We start from the raw sequence: 24,358 nt of genomic DNA on the forward strand, positions 1-24,358 counted from the left end.
CTCACCAATCATCAAACTGTAAATCATCAGAACCATCTGCTTGCCAGAAAGGTCACTAGACCAATAGAGGGTCCTCCTGGACAGTAACCGAGGGAGATCAGTAGGCAGTACATCCACAATCAGCAGTCTTCATCTGCAAATTCCTCATCATTGTTTTGAATTTTCAGAAGGACATGTTTGCAAACTAGGAAAGTTGCAGGCGAAGGTTGAAAATATCCGTGCCTCCTAGCAGAAGTGGTCTGGGGATGCTTGTGCTACGAGGTGAACTCAGCAGCACTAGGGGCTGCACAAAACCAGCTGCACATGAAAAAACCACATCAGTGGCCCATAGAAGCAGGCTAAGCATCCACCCATCCCACGGCCAGAACATGCGGCGGCAGCTGACTCACAAGTGTGACTGCATTGCCTCCAGAGTAGCAGCTGCCTGCCAGCTCTTGATGTGGTTCTTTGCTTCTCCTTCAACAGCAGCACTGCCTTCATTTCCATTACAGCACTGCTGCCAAAGTCAGCGGGCTCCATCAACCCTAACCGTCACTCTGTGTATAGTAAATAGGTTTATAATCAGCAGTGTCTGTTCAAACATAGAAACATAGAAACATAGAAAATGGGTGCAGGAGTAGGCCATTCGGCCCTTCTAGCCTGCACCGCCATTCAATGAGTTCATGGCTGAACATGCAACTTCAGTACCCCATTCCTGCTTTCTCACCATACCCCTTGATCCCCTTAGTAGTAAGGACTACATCTAACTCTTTTTTGAATATATTTAGTGAATTGGCCTCAACAACTTTCTGTGGTAGAGAATTCCACAGGTTCACCACTCTCTGGGTGAAGAAGTTCCTCCTCATCTCAGTCCTAAATGGCTTACCCCTTATCCTTAGACTGTGACCCCTGGTTCTGGACTTCCCCAACATTGGGAACATTCTTCCTGCATCTAACCTGTCTAAACCCTTCAGAATTTTAAACGTTTCTATGAGGTCCCCTCTCATTCTTCTGAACTCCAGTGAATACAAGCCCAGTTGATCCAGTCTTTCTTGATAGGTCAGTCCCGCCATCCCGGGAATCAGTCTGGTGAACCTTCGCTGCACTCCCTCAATAGCAAGAATGTCCTTCCTCAGGTTAGGAGACCAAAACTGTACACAATACTCCAGGTGTGGCCTCACCAAGGCCCTGTACAACTGTAGCAACACCTCCCTGCCCCTGTACTCAAATCCCCTCGCTATGAAGGCCAACATGCCATTTGCTTTCTTAACCGCCTGCTGTACCTGCATGCCAACCTTCAATGACTGATGTACCATGACACCCAGGTCTCGTTGCACCTCCCCTTTTCCTAATCTGTCACCATTCAGATAATAGTCTGTCTCTCTGTTTTTACCACCAAAGTAGATAACCTCACATTTATCCACATTATACTTCATCTGCCATGCATTTGCCCACTTACCTAACTTATCCTAGTCGCTCTGCAGCCTCATAGCATCCTCCTCGCAGCTCACACTGCCACCTAACTTAGTGTCATCCGCAAATTTGGAGATACTACATTTAATCCCCTCGTCTAAATCATTAATGTACAGTGTAAACAGCTGGGGCCCCAGCACAGAACCTTGCGGTACCCCACTAGTCACCGCCTGCAATTCTGAAAAGTACCCATTTATTCCTACTCTTTGCTTCCTGTCTGACAACCAGTTCTCAATCCATGTCAGCACACTACCCCCATCCCATGTGCTTTAACTTTGCACATTAATCTCGTGTGTGGGACCTTGTCGAAAGCCTTCTGAAAGTCCAAATATACCACATCAACTGGTTCTCCCTTGTTCTCTACTGGAAACATCCTCAAAAAATTCTAGAAGATTTGTCAAGCATGATTTCCCTTTCACAAATCCATGCTGACTTGGGCCTATCATGTCACCTCTTTCCAAATGCGCTGCTATGACATCCTTAATAATTGATTCATCTTACCCACTACCGATGTCAGGCTTACCGGTCTATAATTCCCTGTTTTCTCTTTCCCTCCTTTTTTAAAAAGTGGGGTTACATTGGCTACCCTCCACTCGATAGGAACTGATCCAGAGTCAATGGAATGTTGGAAAATGACTGTCAATGCATCCGCTATTTCCAAGGCCACCTCCTTAAGTACTCTGGGATGCAGTCCATCAGGCCCTGGGGATTTATCGGCCTTCAGTCCCATTAATTTCCCCAACACAATTTCCCGACTAATAAGGATTTCCCTCAGTTCCTCCTCCTTACTAGACCCTCTGACCCCTCTTAAATCCGGAAGGTTGTTAGTGTCCTCCTTAGTGAATACCGAACCAAAGTACTTGTTCAATTGGTCCGCCATTTCTTTGTTCCCCATTATGACTTCCCCTGATTCTGACTGCAGGGGACCTACATTTGTCTTTACTAACCTTTTTCTCTTTACATATCTATAGAAACTTTTGCAATCCGTCTTAATGTTCCCTGCAAGCTTCTTCTCGTACTCCATTTTCCCTGCCCTAATCAAACCCTTTGTCCTCCTCTGCTGAGTTCTAAATTTCTCCCAGTCTCCGGGTTCACTGCTATTTCTGGCCAATTTGTATGTCACTTCCTTGGCTTTAATACTATCCCTGATTTCCCTTGATAGCCACGGTTGACCCACCTTCCCTTTTTTATTTTTACGACAGACAGGAATGTATAATTGTTGTAGTTCATCCATGCGGTCTCTAAATGTCTGCCATTGCCCATCCACAATCAACCCCTTAAGTATCATTCGCCAATCAATCCTAGCTAAATCACGCCTCATACCTTCAAAGTTACCCTTCTTTAAGTTCTGGACCATGGTCTCTGAATTAACTGTTTCATTCTCCATCCTAATGTAGAATTCCACCATATTATGGTCACTCTTCCCCAAGGGGCCTCGCACAACAGTATTGCTAATTAATCCTCTCTCATTACACAACACCCAGTCTAAGATGGCCTCCCCCCTAGTTGGTTCCTCGACATATTTGTCTAGAAAACCATCCCTTATGCACTCCAGGAAATCCTCCTCCACCGTATTGCTTCCAGTTTGGTTAGCCCAATCTATGTGCATATTAAAGTCACCCATTATAACTGCTGCACCCTTATTGCATGCACCCATAATTTCCTGTTTGATGCCCTCCTCAACATTACTACTACTACTGTTTGGAGGTCTGTACACGACTCCCACTAACGTTTTTCGCCCTTTGGTGTTCTGCAGTTCTACCCATATAGATTCCACATCATGCAAGCTAATGCCCATTCTAACTATTGCATTAATAAACACAGCACTGCCGTGAAACATGGAACAGTGAAGCAAAGACACAAAATAAAAGCATGGTTTTGGGGGGCTACTTACCCAGGTGATGAATCTGGAAATATTTTTTTGAGTGATGCAGTGACATGGCTAACCACATGCTCCAGATCTTCAAGGGACATGAGTTTCAGAGAGTACGAAATGTTCTCAGTTTCTATGACAACCTGTGGTAAAAGGACAGTTTACTCAATTCCCATAGAATTACTAACCTATTTACCAATTCCCTTTTTGTTTTTAAAAGAACTTCATTCTGGGATTTCGGAACACAACCCACCAGGAACACAACCAACATAAATGGTAAATTTGTAACTGACTGAGCAGCATGGATTAGATTTGCGTAGAGATTAGCTATGTGCTTTTTCTGTATTAAGTTTTTTCAGCTCAGATGGTAAATTCCCAACAATATAATCTAAAATGCCATCAACCTATTTACGATTGCCTGAATAATACACATCCCTAATTTCTTTCACTGATTTGCTTCCATTTTTATCCCTTCGACTCCTGACTCTTTGCTGTTGCATGTCACTGGGTGCCTTGCCCAAGTAACCATCATTCCTGGGTGATCCTTGACAATCATTATTGGCAGTCTATTTGACTGAGGAGGTCCAGCACAGACGAGCCCACCCCTGTGTCCTCACCCGATGTTGATACATGGTTTGCAGGCGAGCAATCAGGGATGGAGCTTCAGTTCATTTTCCTCTCCCCAACACAGGCAGATTATAGTGCCCCTACTGCCGACCCAGCTAAAATCAACGAACTCAGCACAGACCAGGGGTGACTAAGGAATCTTCCTGGTCTGTATTGCTCAGCTACTCAGTGACTAAACTTACTGGGCTATTAAGGAAACAACACACTCCTTGACCTGTGGCATCTTCGTCACGGTAATACATAGATTAGCAATCTGTGGTTACATACCTGATGGAAAAAATGCCAGATGTATTTTTCATAGAAATAAACCAAACACGTCCTACATACCTTGGAATATTTTGTATTCCAAAGCTGCAGGCTAAAGATATTTTAATCCTGTTTTGAGTTGATATTGTCCAGTTTATGTTCCTTCCTTGCACTCAATTTAGAACATTTTAAGCAGCTGCTATGATGCCTTAAATGGTAATGGCCATTCAGCAGCTGAGCCAAGCAGGGCAGGAAGGACCCAGCTCGACCATCGGTGTGTGCAGTTAATTGATCTCATCTAGAGTGGAAGTAGGGATGTTACAATTGATCTCGATGCTCTTGGGCTGGAAAAGAGAAATAAACACAAAAGGGTCAGGATTCCCCAAACCTGCCTGCTATCCTGTGATCCCTGCTGGAAAGTGTATATGTGTGGACGTCAAGGAAGAATAGGATTGTGTTTGGCTGTGGTACCGCCATGGGTCAAGTACCGGCGAACGTTTACTGTCTGAACTCACACGTGCACGAGCTACTGGAGGGTGGCTGGACCCATGGGACCATACAGAAGGACATAAGAACATAAGAAATAGGAGCAGGGTAGGCCATTTGGCCCCTCGAGCCTGCTCCACCATTCAATAAGATTATGGCTGATCTGATCTTGGCCTCAACTCCATTTCTCTGCCCGCTCCCCAGCAAGGAGTCAACACCTTCAGGGGAGAAGAGTAAACTGGTGAAAAAAGTTTTTTTTTTAAACTCCCACGTCTTAAATACTGCCGATTGGAATTAAGTTACAATATACTCTCAAGTAAGTAAAAATAAATAAGGAACATCACTCATTTAATGCAAAATCATCCATGTCTGAACAAGAACGACAGGGATTGATTTTATTGATGCTTGTGCATGTCAAAGATCATGGGGTGCAAGCTAGGATATGCACTCCAATAAATGAGGAAAGTCCAATTTCATAGAACAGCCCTAAAATGTACCATCACTTTATCATATAGAAATTTTCGCATATTTGTAACTCCAATCAGGGAATACAAGAAATCAATTTGGTTGGAAATTATTGCAGAACAAACTGTGCTTGTGCTATTTCAAGAACAGTTCTTCAAAAAATCGAAGGAGGAAGAACTTTAAGTAAAATTAGTGGTTATGCAAAGCAGTGTGAAGCAGTTATGCCCAAGAGGTAATGAGTCTGTTTTCCATTGTGCAGCAGTGATAAAATCTTTTGACCTGAGCACATTATTTCCTGTTACATTTCAGATTGAGGCCGACATGCATATGTTGCCATTTCAGTAGTTTTGCTGCAACATAAATGTCTTTGTGTTCAGTGAACGTCATCTTTAACTTTTTGTTTTACAATTTTTTTGTCCCTTACAACTCTAAACCACAAAACGCAAACGGTGGAGAACTTTAACAGGTTTGCATTTTGCTTGAAGGGGTGCTTTTGTTTGGCAATTTTAAAAATATTTTTCTCTCCTCCCGAGGGGCATTGACTCCTTGACTAGGTATGGTTCAGTGCACACCGGGTGACCTCTGATAGCTCATCTGAATGGCTATTATTTGCGTGTGAGCTTTCAGAGTGCGTCAGCAGGCCATCATGAGGTGGATCACAGCCAAGCCCAACCCACTGTGCATACATCTGCACTTTCCAACAGGTGGATAACAATCGGAAGCAGAACCCCGGGCTGTGTCTTCCTTTATTAAAGCACAGATACTGAGGTTAATTATTGCCACTCTGACTCTATCGAAACCTTTCTTTGAAGCACCTCTATCAAATTACCTCTTAGCCTTCTCTAATCTAAGGAGAACAATCCCAGCGTCCCCTGTCTATCCATGTAACTGTAATCCGTCATCCCTGGAACCATTCTAGTAAATCATTCTGTACCCTCTCCAAAGCCTTTATATCCTACCTAAAATGTGGTGGCCAGTTTTGGACACAATACTCCAGCTGGGGCCAAATTTGTGTTTATATAGGCTTAGCATAATCTCCTGGCTTTTGTATTCTGTGCCTCTATTTCTAAAGCCCGGGATCCCATACACTTGATTAACTGTTTTGTTAACCTGTCCTGCCACCTTCAGATTTATGGGTGATCTTATAGAAACATTTAAAGTAATGAAAGGGATAGGCAAGATAGAGGCAGAGAGGTTGTTTCCACTGGTCGGGGAGACTAGAACTAGGGGGCACAGCCTCAAAATACGGGGGAGCCAATTTAAAACCGAGTTGAGAAGGAATTTCTTTTCCCAGAGAGTTGTGAATCTGTGGAATTCTCTGCCCAAGGAAGCAGTTGAGGCTAGCTCATTAAATGTATTCAAATCACAGACAGATAGATTTTTAACCAATAAGGGAATTAAGGGTTATGGGGAGTAGGCGGGTAAGTGGAGCTGAGTCCACGGCCAGATCAGCCATGATCTTGTTGAATGGCGGAGCAGGCTCGAGGGGCTAGATGGCCTATTCCTGTTCCTAATTCTTATGTTCTTATGTTCTTATGCACAAACACTTCCAGATCTCTCTGTTGTTGCACCCCTTTAATATTATACCATTTACTTTGTATTGTCTTTCCTCATTCTTCCTACCAAAATGTATCATTGTATCTGGATAGGGTAGACATGTTGAGCCTAATTCCATTGTCATATGTTTGTAATAGGTTACCAAAGCTCCATAACTGCACACAGCACTCTAAATCAGGACTTATACAGCAAAACTATAAATATTTTTAAATTTTTATCCTATCCCTCTGCTAAAGCAGCTCATTTTTTTACTGCAACTAAAGATTGTCGTCAGTTTTGTAAATTTAGACTCCCTTTTCCTGATCAGCATACTGTATCACTTTCATTTAACGCAAATTGCCTCTTTAGGTTCCATAGTAAATATTTTATACTTATCTACCTTGAATTGTATTTGCTGCCTATTGCCTTAGTTACCTTAAAGATCTAAATCTTTCTGAATATATCGATGCGTAGCTTGATTAAGGGCAGCCAGCACAGATTTGTTGAAGGCAAATCATGTTTGACAAATTTAAGAGTATTTTGAAGAAGTGCCAGATTCTTTAGATAAAGGAACTGTAGTAAGTGCAGTGCAAGTCGATTTTCAGAAGACATTCACAATAAGGTGTCTCACTGGAGGTTGTTACAAAAACTTACAGCTATGGCATAGGAGGAAATGTAGGAACAACGATAGAAAGTTGGTTGATGGACAGGAAACAAAAGGTTAGAGTTATGGAGAGAGAACAGGGCAATTAGATTATTTTTGGATTTCTCTAGCAATGATCTATCCTTGGCCCCCTCCAATCTCTCATCTACATGCTGCCGCTTTTTGACATCATCCAAATACACAGCGTCAGTTTCCACATGTACGCTGATGACACCTAGCACTACCTCACCACCACTTCTCTCGATCCCACCACTAACTCTAAATTGTCAGACTGCTTTTCCAAGTTCTGGAAAAGCAGATATTTTCTCCAATTAAGTATTGGGAACACCAAAGCCATTATTTTCGGTTCCTGCCACAAATTCCCTAGCTACTGACTCCATCCCTCTCCACAACTTCTGTCTGAGGCTGAACCACACTGTTCGCAGCTGTGGTGTCATATCTGACCCTGAAATGGACATCCGACCACATATCCGCAACATAACTAAGACCGAGTATTTCCACCTCTGTAACATCGCCCGTCTCCACCCTTGCCTCAGCTTATCTGCTGCTGAAACCCTCACCCATGTCTTTGTTACCTCTAGACTTTACTATTACAACGCACTCCTGGCTGGCCTCCCACATTCTACCCTATGTAAATTTGAGGTCATCCAAAACTCGGCTGCCCGTGTCCTAACTCGCACCAAGACCTGCTCACTCATGACCTCTGTACTCACTGACCTGCATTGGCTCCCGGTTAAGAATTGCCCCGAATTCAAAATTCTTATCCTTGTTTTCAAATCCCTCCATGGCCTCGCCCTTCCCTATCTCTGTAATCTCCTCCAGCCCCACAACCTCTTGAGATATCTGTGCCCCTCCAATTTTGTCCTCTTGAGCATCCTGACTATAATCACTCAACCATTGGTAGCCATGACTTCTGTTGCCTAGGCTCTAAGCTCTGGAATTCCCTGCCTAAACCTCTCTGCCTTTCTTTCCTCTTTTAAGGCGCACCCTAAAACCTACCTCTTTGACCAGTCACCTGCCCTAATTTCTCCTTATGTGGCACAGTGTCAATTCTTTTGTCTTATAATACTCCTGTGAAGCGCCTTGGGGCATTTTGCTATGTTAAAGGCGCTATATAAAGACAAGTTGTTAATGCTGTAGCAAAGAGCCTCCACAGACACGATGGTCGAACAGCACCTTTCTATGCTTTAAACATCTTTGGCCAAGAAATTCTGGTTGCATTGGTACTCGTTATTGATCCTTGCCTACTCGTTTTGTATCAGCTGCAAATTTGGAGATTGTGCTTACTGTGCCCTTCTCCAAGACATCAATATATATTAGGCCTGAAAGTCTGCAAGCCATTGATTGCAGGACTTAGGTCAGTTCAGGATTGTGACCCACCAGTGACCTCCATTGCTGACCCCGTCAAAGTATGTGGGGTATGGGGTCGGTCCCTTAACTTGGAGGCCATTAGTGGGTGGCCGTACCATTAAGGGTGCATCCAAGACATCTGCCTTGTAAAATATGCCACAAATTGTGGCGTAGGCCAAGATAACAACAAAAACTTGCATTTATATAGCACCTTTAATGTTGTAAAACGACCCAAGGCGCTTCACAGGAGCAGTTATCAAACAAAATTTGACACCAAGTCACATAAGGAGATTTTAGGGCAGAGCTTCATAGAATCATAGCAGCACTGAAGGGAATTCTGCACGTCAAGCCCATGCCGACTTTCAGCTAGTCCCATTCCCCTGCTCTTTCCCCGAAGCCCCGTGTGTTTTTTTTCCTTCAGATACTTATCCTTTTTGAAAGATAACATTGAATCTGCCTCCAGCTTGGTCAAAGAGGTAGGTTTTAAGGAGCATTTTAAGGAGGACAGTGAGATCGAGGAGGAAAGGTTTAGGGAGGAAATTCCTGGATCCAGCCCTAGTATCCAGCCTTTCCAGGATATTGTTGCCAGAATTACGGATTCTTGATGTTATTAAGAATAGCATGGGTCGCAAGACCAATCCCTGGGGTACCCCACTAATAATCTCCTTCCAGCCTCAAAAACTTCCACTTACAGACAGGCCATGTTTACAATTTTAGATATTCTATCCAGTGCTATACTTTACCTCCTATTGTTCACTCCTTACCTTAGGCATTAATCATTGACTTCTACAAGTGCTATAACTAGAGGATGCATTATAAAGAACCGGGGGGAGTGGGGGGGGGGGGGGGGGTGCGGAGCGGGGGGAGAGCGGGTTGCAGGGAATTTGATTTACAGCCTATACGTGGGCTGAGCCGATATAACTGATGAGTAGCTAAGTGTGGATAAGAGTGTTTAGGATATAGTGAAGGAGGAGCGTCTGCCCTTGACCCTGTCCAACAGGTACAAGGTACTTGCTGCCTGTATGGATGAGAACAAGGACTGCAGAGAGGATGAGCAAACTGACCATGGCACCATGGTACAGGAGGGCATTCAAGTGGGGGGAGTAAAAAGGAATGTGGTATTGGTAAGCAACAGTATAGTCAGGGGGATAGATACTGTTCTCCGCAGCCACAACAGGGCATTCCGAAGGTTGTGTTGCCTGCCTGGTGCCAGGGTTAAGGATATCTCCTCCCAGCTGGAGAAGAACTTGGAGTGGGAAAGGGAGGATCCAGTTGTCGCGGTCCATGTAGGAACCAACAACATAGGTAGAACTAGGAATGAGGTTTTACTGAGGGAGTTTGAGGAGCTAGGATCCAAATTAAAAAGCAGAACTTCAAAGGTAATAATCTCTGGATTGTTACCTCAGCCACATGCAAATTGTCATAGGGACAAACAGATTACAGGTTTAAATGCGTGGCTCAAAAAGTAGTGTGGGAGGAAGGGGTTTCAGGTCATGGGGCCAACGACATAGGTAAAAAAAGGGATGAGGTCCTACGAAATGAATTTAAGGAGCTAGGAGCTAAATTAAAAAGTAGGACCTCAAAAGTAGTAATCTCGGGATTGCTACCAGTGCCACGTGATAGTCAGAGTAGGAATCGCAGGATAGTGCAGATGAATACGTGGCTTGAGCAGTGGTGCAGCAGGGAGGGATTCAAATTCCTGGGGCATTGGGACCGGTTCTGGGGGAGGTGGGACCAGTACAAACCGGACGGTCTGCACCTGGGCAGGACCGGGACCAATGTCCTAGGGGGAGTGTTTGCTAGTGCTGTTGGGGAGGATTTAAACTAATATGGCAGGGGGATGGGAACCAATGCAGGGAGACAGAGGGAAACAAAAAGGAGGCAAAAGCAAAAGACAGAAAGGAGATGAGGAAAAGTGGAGGGCAGAGAAACCCAAGGCAAAGAACAAAAAGGGCCACTGTACAGCAAAATTCTAAAAGGACAAAGGGTGTTAAAAAAACAAGCCTGAAGGCTTTGTGTCTTAATGCAAGGAGTATCCGCAATAAGGTGGATGAATTAATTGTGCAAATAGATGTTAATAAATATGATGTGATTGGGATTACGGAGACGTGGCTCCAGGATGATCAGGGCTGGGAACTCAACATTCAGGGGTATTCAACATTCAGGAAGGATAGAATAAAAGGAAAAGGAGGTGGGGTAGCATTGTTGGTTAAAGAGGAGATTAATGCAATAGTTAAGAAAGACATTAGCTTGGATGATGTGGAATTTATATGGGTAGAGCTGCAGAACACCAAAGGGCAAAAAACATTAGTAGGAGTTGTGTACAGACCTCCAAACAGTAATAGGGATGTTGGGGAGGGCATCAAACAGGAAATTAGGGGTGCATGCAATAAAGGTGTAGCAGTTATAATGGGTGACTTTAATATGCACATAGATTGGGCTAGCCAAACTGGAAGCAATACGGTGGAGGAGGATTTCCTGGAGTGCATAAGGGATGGTTTTCTAGACCAATATGTTGAGGAACCAACTAGGGGGGAGGCCATCTTAGACTGGGTGTTGTGTAATGAGAGAGGATTAATTAGCAATCTCATTGTGCGAGGCCCCTTGGGGAAGAGTGACCATAATATGGTGGAGTTCTGCATTAGGATGGAGAATGAAACAGTAAATTCAGAGACCATGGTCCAGAACTTAAAGAAGGGTAACTTTGAAGGTATGAGGCGTGAATTGGCTAGGATAGATTGGCGAATGATACTTAGGGGGTTGACTGTGGATGGGCAATGGCAGACATTTAGAGACCGCATGGATGAATTACAACAATTGTACATTCCTGTCTGGCTTAAAAATAAAAAAGGGAAGGTGGCTCAACCGTGGCTATCTAGGGAAATCAGGGATAGTATTAAAGCCAAGGAAGTGGCATACAAATTGGCCAGAAATAGCAGCGAACCTGGGGACTGGGAGAAATTTAGAACTCAGCAAAGGAGGACAAAGGGTTTGATTAGGGCAGGGAAAATGGAGTACGAGAAGAAGCTTGCAGGGAACATTAAGGTGGATTGCAAAAGTTTCGATAGGTATGTAAAGAGAAAAAGGTTAGTAAAGACAAACGTAGGTCCCCTGCAGTCAGAATCAGAGGAAGTCATAACGGGGAACAAAGAAATGGCAGACCAATTGAACAAGTACTTTGGTTCGGTATTCACTAAGGAGGATACAAACAACCTTCCTGATATAAAAGGGGTCAGAGGGTCTAATAAGGAGGGGGAACTGAAGGAAATCTTTATTAGTCGGGAAATTGTGTTGGGGAAATTGATGGGATTGAAGGCCGATAAATCCCCAGGGCCTGATGGACTGCATCCCAGAGTACTTAAGGAGGTGGCCTTGGAAATAGCGGATGCATTGACAGTCATTTTCCAACATTCCATTGACTCTGGATCAGTTCCTATGGAGTGGAGGGTAGCCAATGTAACCCCACTTTTTAAAAAAGGAGGGAGAGAGAAAACAGGGAATTATAGACCGGTCAGCCTGACCTCAGTAGTGGGTAAAATGATGGAATCAATTATTAAGGATGTCATAGCAATGCATCTGGAAAATGGTGACATGATAGGTCCAAGTCAGCATGGATTTGTGAAAGGGAAATCATGCTTGACAAATCTTCTGGAATTTTTTGAGGATGTTTCCAGTAAAGTGGATAAAGGAGAACCAGTTGATGTGGTATATTTGGACTTTCAGAAGGCTTTCGACAAGGTCCCACACAAGAGATTAATGTGCAAAGTTAAAGCACATGGGATTGGGGGTAGTGTGCTGACGTGGATTGAGAACTGGTTGTCAGACAGGAAGCAAAGAGTAGGAGTAAACGGGTACTTTTCAGAATGGCAGGCAGTGACTAGTGGGGTGCCGCAAGGTTCTGTGCTGGGGCCCCAGCTGTTTACATTGTACATTAATGATTTAGACGAGGGGATTAAATGCAGTATCTCCAAATTTGCGGATGACACTAAGTTGGGTGGCACTGTGAGCTGCGAGGAGGATGCTATTAGGCTGCAGAGTGACTTGGATAGGTTAGGTGAGTGGGCAAATGCATGGCAGATGAAGTATAATGTGGATAAATGTGAGGTTATCCACTTTGGTGGTAAAAACAGAGAGACAGACTACTATCTGAATGGTGACAGATTAGGAAAAGGGAAGGTGCAACGAGACCTGGGTGTCATGGTACATCAGTCATTGAAGGTTAGCATGCAGGTACAGCAGGCGGTTAAGAAAGCAAATGGCATGTTGGCCTTCATAGCGAGGGGATTTGAATACAGGGGCAGGGAGGTGTTGCTACAGTTGTACAGGGCCTTGGTGAGGCCACACCTGGAGTATTGTGTACAGTTTTGGTCTCCTAACTTGAGGAAGGACATTCTTGCTATTGAGGGAGTGCAGCGAAGATTCACCAGACTGATTCCCGGGATGGCGGGACTGACCTATCAAGAAAGACTGGATCAACTGGGCTTGTATTCACTGGAGTTCAGAAGAATGAGAGGGGACCTCATAGAAACGTTTAAAATTCTGACGGGTTTAGACAGGTTAGATGCAGGAAGAATGTTCCCAATGTTGGGGAAGTCCAGAACCAGGGGTCACAGTCTGAGGATAAGGGGTAAGCCATTTAGGACCGAGATGAGGAGAAACTTCTTCACCCAGAGAGTGGTGAACCTGTGGAATTCTCTACCACAGAAAGTAGTTGAGGCCAATTCACTAAATATATTCAAAAGGGAGTTAGATGAAGTCCTTAATACTCGGGGGATCAAGGGTTATGGCGAGAAAGCAGGAATGGGGTACTGAAGTTTCATGTTCAGCCATGAACTCATTGAATGGCGGTGCAGGCTAGAAGGGCTGAATGGCCTGCTCCTGCACCTATTTTCTATGTTTCTATGTCTATGTTTCTATGGGGCACTGGCACCAGTACTGCGGAAAGAGGGAGCTGTTCCATTGGGTTGGGCTCCACTTAAACCGGGCTAGGACCAGTGTCTTGGTGAACTAAATAATTGGGCAGTAGACAGGGCTTTAAACTAATGAAGGGGGTGGGGGGGGTGCTGCAGATCCAGGAAAGAGTACATTTAAAAGCAGCAAGAGAAATGTCAAGGCTCTAGGGCAGAGTAGAATTTGAGGTAAAAATAAGCAGAGTGGGTCAGGAAGGGATAGAGAGAATAACAAAGGTAATAGGACATCATAGAAATTGGTCAAAGCTAAAGGCACTATATCTGAATGCGCGAAGCATTCGCAACAAAATAGATGAATTAATATCGCAGATATAAATTAATATGTTTGATCTTTATGGAGACGTGGTTGCAAAGTGGCCAAGGTTGGGAACCAAATATTCCAGGTTACTTAACTTTTAGAAGAGATAGGCAAAATGAAATAGGAGGAGGGGTAGCCCTGATAATAAAGGATGGGATAAAGACAGTAGAGAGAAAGGATCTTAGCTTGGAAAATCAAGAAGTAGAATCAGTTTGTGTGGAGTTAAGAAACAGCATGGGGCAGAAAATATTGGTGGGAGTTGTTTATAGGCCTCCAAACAGTAGTTGTAATGTAGGGCAGAGTACAAATCAGGAAATTACAGACGCATGTAACAAGGGTAATTCAGTAATCATGGGGGACTTTAATCTACATATAGATTGGGCAAACCAAATTTGCAGTAATAGTGTAGAGGACGAATTCATGGAAAGCATACAAGTTAGTTTTCTAGACCAGTATGTTGAGGAACCAACCAGGGAACAGGTTATTTTAGATCTCGTATTGTGCAATGAGAAAAGGTTAATGAATAAGCTTGTGCTAAAGGGGCCTTTAGGGAAGAGTGACCATAATATGATAGAATTTTATATTGAGTTTGAAAGTGATTTAGTTAAATCTGAAACTAGGATCTTAAATCTAAACAAAGCAAACTATGCAGGTATGAGGGGCGAGTTAGCTAAGGTAGATTGGGAAACTACATTAAAAGGTATGACGGTAAACAAGCAATGGCTCGCATTTAAAGAATTAATACATAATTTACAACAAACATATATTCCTTTAAGGCACAAAAACCCCACAGGAAAAGTGGTCCAACCATGGCTAACAAAACAAGTTAAAGATAGTATTAGATTAAAGGAAGAGGCTTATAGTGTTGCCAAAAAGAGTAGTAAGCCTGAGGATTGGGAGGATTTTAGAATTCAGTAAAGGAGGACCAAGAAATTGATAAAGAAAGGGAAAATAGCATATGAGAGTAAATTAACATAAAAACAGACTGTAAAAGCTTCTATAGGTATGTAAAAAGAAAAAAATTAGCAAAAGTAAATGTGGGTTCCTTACAGCTGAGACAGGAGGAATTATAATAGGGAATAAGGAAATGGCAGAGAAATTAAACAAGTACTTTGTGTCTGTCTTCATGGAAGAAGATACAAAAAACTTCCTGGAAATAGTAGAGAACCAAAGGTCTAGCGAGAATGAGGGACTGAAATAAATTCGTATTCGTAAAAAAATAGTGCTGGAGAAATTAATGAGACTGAAAGCCGATAAAACTCCTGGACCTGATGGCCGACATCCTAGGGTTCTGAAAGAAGTTGCCATAGAGTTGGTGGATGCATCAGTTGTCATCTTCCAAAATTCCATACATTCTAGAATGGTTCCCATGGATTGGAAGGTTGCAAATGTAACCCCACTATTTAAGAAAGGAGGGAGAGAGAAAGCAAGGAACGACAGACCAGTTAGCCTGACATCAGTAGTAGGGAAAATGCTAGAATCTAATATTAAGCACACTTAGAAAATAATAATAGGATACAGCAGAGCCAACACAGATTTGTAAAAGGGAAATCATGTTTGACAAATCTGTTAAGAGTTTTTTTAAGTTGTAACTAGATAAGGGGGGACCAGTGGATGTGGTATATTTGGATTTTCAAAAAGCATTCGATAAGGTGCCTCACAAGAGGTTATTAAACAAAATTGGGGCTCATGGGATTGGGGGTAATATCAGAACTCCTCCATGTGGAACACCACTTGGAAGAAGCACTGAAAGCAGCAAGGCCACAGAATGTACTCTGAATGGGGAACTTCAATGTCCATCACCAAGAGTGGCTCGGTCACCTCTACTGACCGAGCTGGCCAAGTCCTGAAGGGCATATCTGCCAGACTGGGTCTGTGACAGGTGATGAAAGAACCAACACAAGGGAAAAACCTACTTGATCTTGTCCTCACCAATCTACCTGTTTCAGATGGATCTGTCCATGACAGCATTGGTAGCGGTGACCACCATACAGTCATTGTGGAGATGAAGTTCCCTTCTTCATACTGAGGAAACCCTCCATTGTGTTGTGTGGCACTCCACTGTGCTCAACGAGAAAGATTCAGAACAGATCTAGCAGCTCAAAACTGGGCATCCATGAGCCACTGTGGACCATCAGCAGCAACAGAACTGTACTCCACCACAATCTGTAACCTCATGGCCCGGCATATCACTCACTCAGCCGTTACCATCAAGCCAGGGGACCAAACCTGGTTCAATGAGGAGTGTAGAAGAGCATGCCAGAAGCAGCAGCGGACGTACCTAAAAATGAGGTGCCAGCTTAGGGAAGCTGCAACACCGGACTACATGCATGCTAAAAAACAGAATCAGCATGCTATAGACACATGGCTGAGCGATCCCACAATCAATGGATCAGATCAGAGCTCTGCAGTCATAAGACATAAGAACATAAGAAATAGGAACAGGAGTAGGCCATACGGCCCCTCGAGCCTGCTCCACCATTCAATAAGATCATGGCTGATCTGATCATGGACTCAGCTCCACTTCCCCGCCTGCTCCCCATAACCTCTTATTGCTCAAGAAACTGTCTATTTCTGTCTTAAATGTATTCAATGTCCCAACTTCCATAGCTCTCCGAGGCAGCAAATTCCACAGATTTACAACCCTCTGAGAGAAAAAATTCCTCCTCATCTCTGTTTTAAATGGGTGGCCCCTTATTCTAAGATCATGCCCTCCAGTTCTAATTTCCCCCATCAGTGGAAACATCCTCTCTACATCGACCGAGTCAAACTCCCTCATAATCTTATATGTTTCGATAAGATCACCTCTCATTCTTCAATGAGTAGAGGCCCAACCTACTCAACCTTTCCTCATAAGTCAACCCCCTCATCCCCGGAATCAACCTAGTGAACCTTCTCTGAACTGCCTCCAAAGCAAGTATATCCTTTCGTAAATATGGAAACCAAAACTGCACGCAGTATTCCAGGTGTGGCCTCACCAATACCTTATATAGCTGTTACAAGACTTCCCTGCTTTTATACTCCATCCCCTTTGCAATAAAGGCCAAGATACCATTGGCCTTCCTGATCACTTGCTGTACCTGCACACTATCCTTTTGTGTTTATGCACAAGTACCCCCAGGTCCCGCTGTACTGTGGCACTTTGCAATCTTTCTCCCTTTAAATAATAACTTGCTCTTTGATTTTTTTCTGCAAAAGTGCATGACCTCACACTTTCCAACATTATACTTCGTCTGCCAAATTTTTGCCCACTCACTTAGCCTGTCTATGTCCTTTTGCAGATTTCTTGTGTCCTCCTCATACATTGCTTTTCCTCTCATCTTTGTATCATCAGCAAACTTGGCTACGTTACACAGGGTTCCTTCCTCTAATCGTTAATATAGATTGTAAATAGTTGGGGTCCCAGCACTGATCCCTGCGGCACCCCACTAGTTACTGGTTGCCAACTAGAGAATGAACCATTTATCCCAACTCTCTGTTCTCTGTTAGTTAGCCAATCCTTTATCCATTCTAATATATTACCCCCAACCCCGTAAACTTTTATCTTGTGCAGTAACCTTTTATGTGGCACCTTGTCAAATGCCTTCTGGAAGTCCAAATACACCACATCCACTGGTTCCCCTTTATCCACCCTGTTTGTTACATCCTCAAAGAACTCCAGCAAATTTGTCAAACATGATATTCCCTTCATAAATCCATGCTGACTCTGCCTGACCGAATTTTGCTTATCCAAATATCCTGCTACTGCTTCTTTAATAATGGACTCCAACATTTTCCCAACCACAGATGTTAACTAGTCTATAGTTTCCTGCTTTTTATCTAGGGGCGTTTTTAAATAGGGGCATTACATTTTCAGTTTTCCAATCTGCTGGGACCGCCCCAGAATCCAGGGAATTTTGGTAATTTAGAAACATAGAAACATAGAAAATAGGTGCGGGAGTACACCATTCGGCCCTTCGAGCCTGCATCGCCATTCAATGAGTTCATGGTTGAACATGCAACTTCAGTACCCCATTCCTGCTTTCTCGCCATACCCCTTGATCCCCCTAGTAGTAAGGACTACATCTAACTCCTTTTTGAATATATTTAATGAAATGGCCTCAACAACTTTCTGTGGTAGAGAATTCCACAGGTTCACCACTCTCTGGGTGAAGAAGTTCCTCCTCATCTCGGTCCTAAATGGCTTACCCCTTATCCTTAGACTGTGACCCCTGGTTCTGGACTTCCCCAACATTGGGAACATTCTTCCTGCATCTAACCTGTCTAAACCCTTCAGAATTTTAAACGTTTCTATGAGCTCCCCTCTCATTCTTCTGAACTCCAGTGAATACGAGCACAGTTGATCCAGTCTTTCTTGATATGTCAGTCCTGCCATCCCGGGAATCAGTCTGGTGAACCTTCGCTGCACTCCCTCAATAGCAAGAATGTCCTTCCTCAAGTTAGGAGACCAAAACTGTACACAATACTCCAAGTGTGGCCTCACCAAGGCCCTGTACAACGGTAATAACACCTCCCTGCCCCTGTACTCAAATCCCCTCGCTATGAAGGCCAACATGCCATTTGTTTTCTTAACCGCCTGCTGCACCTGCATGCCAACCTTCAATGACTGATGTACCATGACACCCAGGTCTCGTTGCACCTCCCCTTTTCCTAATCTGTCACCATTCAGATAATAGTCTGTCTCTCTGTTTTTATCAACAAAGTGGATAACCTCACATTTATCCACATTATACTTCATCTGCCATGCATTTGCCCACTCACCTAATCTATCCAAGTCACTCTGCAACCTCATAGCATCCTCCTCGCAGCTCACACTACCACCCAACTTCGTGCCATCTGCAAATTTGGAGATACTACATTTAATCCCCTCGTCTAAATCATTAATGTACAATGTGAACAGCTGGGGCCGCAGCACAGAACCTTGCGGTCACTGCCTGCCATTCTGAAAAGTACCCATTTACTCCTACTCTTTGCTTCCTGTCTGACAACCAGTTCTCAATCCATGTCAGCACACTATCCCCAATCCCATGTGCTTTAACTTTGCACATTAATCTCTTGTGTGGGACCTTGTCGAAAGCCTTCTGAAAGTCCAAATATACCACATCAACTGGTTCTCCCTTGTCCACTCTACTGGAAACATCCTCAAAAAATTCCAGAAGATTTGTCAAGCATGATTTCCCTTTCACAAATCCATGCTGACTTGATCTTATCATGTCACCCCTTTCCAAATGCGCTGCTATGACATCCTTAATAATTGATTCCATCATTTTACCCACTACTGAGGTCAGGCTGACTGGTCTATAATTCCCTGTTTTCTCTCTCCCTCCTTTTTTAAAAAGTGGGGTTACATTGGCTACCCTCCACTCCATAGGAACTGATCCAGAGTCTATGGAATGTTGGAAAATGACTGTCAATGCATCCGCTATTTCCAAGGCCACCTCCTTAAGTACTCTGGAATGCAGACCATCAGGCCCTGGGATTTATCGGCCTTCAATCCCATCAATTTCCCCAACACAATTTCCCGACTAATAAGGATTTCCCTCAGTTCCTCCTCCTTACTAGACCCTCTGACCCCTTTTATATCCGGAAGGTTATTTGTGTCCTCCTTAGTGAATACCGAACCAAAGTACTTGTTCAATTGGTCTGCCATTTCTTTGTTCCCCATTATGACTTCCCCTGATTCTGACTGCAGGGGACCTACATTTGTCTTTTCTAACCTTTTTCTCTTTACATATCTATAGAAGCTTTTGCAGTCCGTTTTAATGTTCCCTGCAAGCTTCCTCTCGTACTCTATTTTTCCTGCCCTAATCAAACCCTTTGTCCTCCTCTGCTGAGTTCTAAATTTCTCCCAGTCCCCGGGTTCGTTGCTCTTTCTGGCCAATTTGTATGCCACTTCCTTGGCTTTAATACTATCCCTGATTTCCCTTGATAGCCATAATTGAGCTCCCTTCCTTTTTTTATTTTTACGCCAGACAGGGATGTACAATTGTTGTAGTTCATCCATGCGGTCTCTAAATGTCTGCCATTGCCCATCCATGTCAACCCCTTAAGTATCATTCACCAATCCATCCCAGCCAATTCACGCCTCATACCTTCAAAGTTACCCTTCTTTAAGTTCTGAACCATGGTCTCTGAATTAACTATTTCATTCTCCATCCTAATGTAGAATTACACCATATTATGGTCACTCTTCCCCAAGGGACCTCGCACAACGAGATTGCTAATTAATCCTCTCTCATTACACAACACCCAGTCTAAGATGGCCTCCCCCCTAGTGGGTTCCTTGACATATTTGTCCCTTATGCAATCCAGGAAATTCTCCTCTACCGTATTGCTTTCAATTTGGTTAGCCCAATCTATATGCATATTAAAGTCACCCATGATAACTGCTGCACCTTTATTTCATGCACCCCTAATTTCCTGTTTGATGCCCTCCCCAACATCATTACTACTGTTTGTGGGTCTGTACACAACTCCCACTGATGTTTTTTGCCCTTTGGTGTTCTGCAGCTCTACCCATATAGATTCCACATCATCCAAGCTAATGTCCTTCCTAACTATTGCATTAATCTCCTCTTTAACCAGCAATGCTACCCCACCTCCTTTTCCTTTTATTCTATCCTTCCTGAATGTTGAATACCCTTGGATGTTGAGCTCCCAGCCCTGATCATCCTGGAGCCACGTCTCTGTAATCCCAATCACATCATATCTGTTAACATCTATTTGCACAGTGCATCCAAAATCCCTGCCACTACTTCTCTTAAGATCCTAGGATGCAAGCCATCAGGTCCAGGGGACTTATCTGCCTTTAGCCCTGCCACATGTAGCCGTGAATGGTGGTGGACCATTAAACAACTAACGGGAGGAGGAGGCTCCATGGATATCCCCACCCTCAATGATGGTGGAGCCCAGCATGTGAGTGCAAAAGACAACGCTGAAGTGCTTGCAACCATCTTCAGCCGGAAGTGCTGAGTGGGATCATACATATCAGCCTCCTCCTGAGATCCCCAGCATCACCGAAGCCAGTCTTCAGCCAATTCGATTCACTCCACGTGATATCAAGAAATGGCTGAGTGCACTGGATACAGCAAAGGCTATGGGCCCCAACAACATCCCGCCTGTCATGCTGAAGACTTGTGCTCCAGAACTAGCCGTGCCTCTAGCCAAGCTGTTTCAGTACAGCTACAATACTCGCATCTACCTGGCAATGTGAAAATCTGCCCAGGTATATCCTGTCCACAAAAAGCAGGACAATTCCAATCCAGCCAATTACTACCCCATCAGTCTACTCTCAATCATCAGCAAAGTGATGGAAGGTGTTGTCGACAGTGCTATCAAGCGGCACTTGCTCACCAATAACCTGCTCACCGATGCCCAGTTTGGGTTGCACCAGGACCACTCGGCCCCAGACCTCATTGCAGCCTTGGTCCAAACATGGACAAAAGAGCTGAATTCCAGAGGTGAGGTGAGAGTGACTGCCCTTGACATTATGCAGCATTTGACCGAGTGTGACATCGAGGAGCCCTAGTAAAATTCGTCCTCAGGGCAGTGTCCACGGCTCAACCATCTTCAGCTGCTTCATCAATGACCTTCCCTCCATTATAAGGTTAGAAGTGAGGATGTTCACCGATAACTGCACAGTGTTCAGTGCCATTCGCAACACCTTAAATAATGAAGTAATCCATGCCCACATGCAGCAAGACCAGCCTTGGGCTGATAAGTGGCAAGTAACATTCGCGCCACACAAGTGCTAGGCAATGATTATCTCTAACAAGCAAGAGTCTAACCACCGCCCCTTGATATTCAACAGCATTATCATCGCCGAATTCCCCATCATCAACATCCTGGGGATCACCATTGACGTGAAACTTAACAGGACCAGCCACACAAATACTGTGGCAACAAGAGCAGGTCAGAGAGTGGGTATTCTGCGGCAAGTGTCTCACCTCCTCAGGAGTGTGCTGGAATACTCTCCACTTACTTGGATGAATGCAGCTCCAACAACACTTCAGAAGCTCAACACTATCCAGGACAAAGCAACCCACTTGATTGGCACCACCTTAAACATTCACTCCTTCCAGCACTGGTGCACCGTGGCTTCAGTGTGTACCATCTGCACTGCAGCAACTCGCCAAGGCCTCATCGGCGGCACCTCCCAAACCCGCAACGTCTACCACCTAGAAGGACAAGGGCAGCAGGTACATGGGAACACTACCAGCTCCAAGTTTCCCTTCAAGTCACACACCATCTTGACTTGGAAGTATATCGCCATTCCTTCATCGTCGTCGGGTCAAAATCCTGGAACTCCCTCCCCAACAGCACTGTGGGAGTACCTTCACCACACGGACTGCAGCAGTTCAAGAAGGCAGTTCACCATCACCTTCTCGGGGGAAATTCAGGATGAGCAATAAATGCTGGCCTTGCCAGTGACGCCCGCATCCCATGAACTAATAAATAAAAAATATATTTATACTAGCATGGATTGAGGATTGGTTAACAGACAGAAAACAGAGAGTAGGAATAAACTGCCCATTTTTGGGTTGACAGGCTATAACTAGTGGGGTACACAAGAAGATAAGAAATAGGGGCAGCAGTAGGCCATTTGGTCCCTCGTATATGATCTGATCTTGGCCTCAACTCCACTTCCCTGCCTGCTCCCCATAACCCTTGACTCTCTTATCATTCAAAAATCTGTCTATCTCCACCTTAAATATATTCAATGACCCAGCCTCCACAGCTCTCTAGGGTAGAGAATTCCAAGGATTCATAACCCTCAGAGAAGAAATTCCTCCTCATTTCCGTTTTAAATGGGCAATCCCTTATTCTGAAACTATGTCCCCTAGTTCCAGATTCTGCCACGAGGGGAAACATCCTCTCTGCATTTACCCTGTCAAGCCCCCTCAGAATCCTATAGGTTTCAATAAGATCACCTCTCATTCTTCTAAACTCCAATGATTATAGGCCCAACCTGCTCAACCTTTTTTCATAAGACAATCCTTTCATCTCAGGAATCAACCTAGTGAACTTTCTCTGAACTGCCTCCAATGCAAATATATTCCTCCTTAAATAAGGGAACCAAAACTGTACACAGTTCTCCAGATGTGGTCTCACCAATGCCCTGTACAGTTGTAACAGGACTTCTCAACTTTTATACTCCATCCCCCTTGCAATAAAGGCCAACATTCCATTCGCCTTCCTAATTATTTGCTGTAACTGCATGTTAACTTTTTATGTTTCATGTAAAAGGACCCCAGCATTTTGTACCGCAGCATTTTGTAATCTCTTCCCATTTAAATAATGATTTGCTTTTTTATTTTTCATGCCAAAGTGGATAACCTCACATTTTCCCACATTATACTCCATCTGCCAAATTTTTGTCCGCTCACTGAGCCTATCTATGTCCCTTTTCAGATTATTTGCGTCCTCCTCACAACTTGCATTCCCACCTATCTTTGTATCTTCAGCACATTTGGTTACATTACACTAGGTCCATTCATCCAAGACATTACTATAGATTGTAAATATTTGAGGTCCCAGCACTGATCCCTGTGGCACCCGACTAGTTACCTGAAAATGACGCATTTATCCCGACTCTCTGTTTTCTGTTAGTTACCTCAAGGTTCAGTGCTTGGGCCTCAGCTGTTCTCAATCTACATCAATGATTTGGATGAGGGGACCAAATGTAATATATCCAAGTTTGCTGATGACACAAAGCTAGGTGCAAATGTAAGTTGTGAGGAGGATGCAAAGAGGCTTCAAGGGGATATAGACAGGCTAAATGCATGGACAAGAACATGGCAAATGGAATATAATGTGGAGACATGTGAAGTTATCCATTTTGGTAGGAAAAATAGAAAAGCAGAGTATTTTTTAAATGGTGAGAGGCTGGGAAATGTTGGTGTTTAGAGGGACCTGGGTACACAAATCACTGAAAGTTAACATGCAGGTACAGCAAGCAATTAGAAAAGCAAATAGTATGTTGACCTTTATTAGAAGAGGATTTGAGTATAAGAATAAAGATGTCTTACTGCAATTATAGAGAGGTCTGGTGAGACCACACCTTAAGTATTGTGTACAGTTTTGGTCTCCTTACCTAAGGAAGGATACACTTGCCAAAGAGGGAGTGCACAAAGCTTCACCAGGGATGGGGGGATTGTTCTATGAGGAGAGATTGAGTACACTAGGCCTATATTCTCAAGAGTTTAGAAGAACGAGGTGATCTCATTGAAACATACACAATTCTTACAGAGCTTGACAGGGTAGATGCAGGGAGGATGTTTCCTCTGGCTGGGGAGTCTAGAACCAGGGGTCACAGTCTCAGAATAAGGGGTCGGCTATTTAGGATTGAGATGAGGAGAAATGTCTTCTCTCAGAAGTGGTGCATCTTTGGA

General features: G+C 43.9%; 1 protein-coding gene across 1 annotated transcript in view; it reads right to left on the minus strand.

Annotated features, from left to right (window-relative positions):
- Positions 1 to 3,426, minus strand: part of carmil2 (capping protein regulator and myosin 1 linker 2) — a 119,528-nt gene extending 116,102 nt beyond the window's left edge. The window contains exon 1 of the mRNA XM_070896921.1: positions 3,347 to 3,426. Within this exon, the coding sequence (XP_070753022.1) occupies positions 3,347 to 3,426 (80 nt within the window). The remainder of the gene's footprint in view (positions 1 to 3,346) is intronic.
- Positions 3,427 to 24,358: the final 20,932 nt, after the last annotated feature.

Source organism: Pristiophorus japonicus, chromosome 13, assembly GCF_044704955.1.
Source record: "Pristiophorus japonicus isolate sPriJap1 chromosome 13, sPriJap1.hap1, whole genome shotgun sequence".
NCBI lineage: Eukaryota > Metazoa > Chordata > Chondrichthyes > Pristiophoridae > Pristiophorus > Pristiophorus japonicus.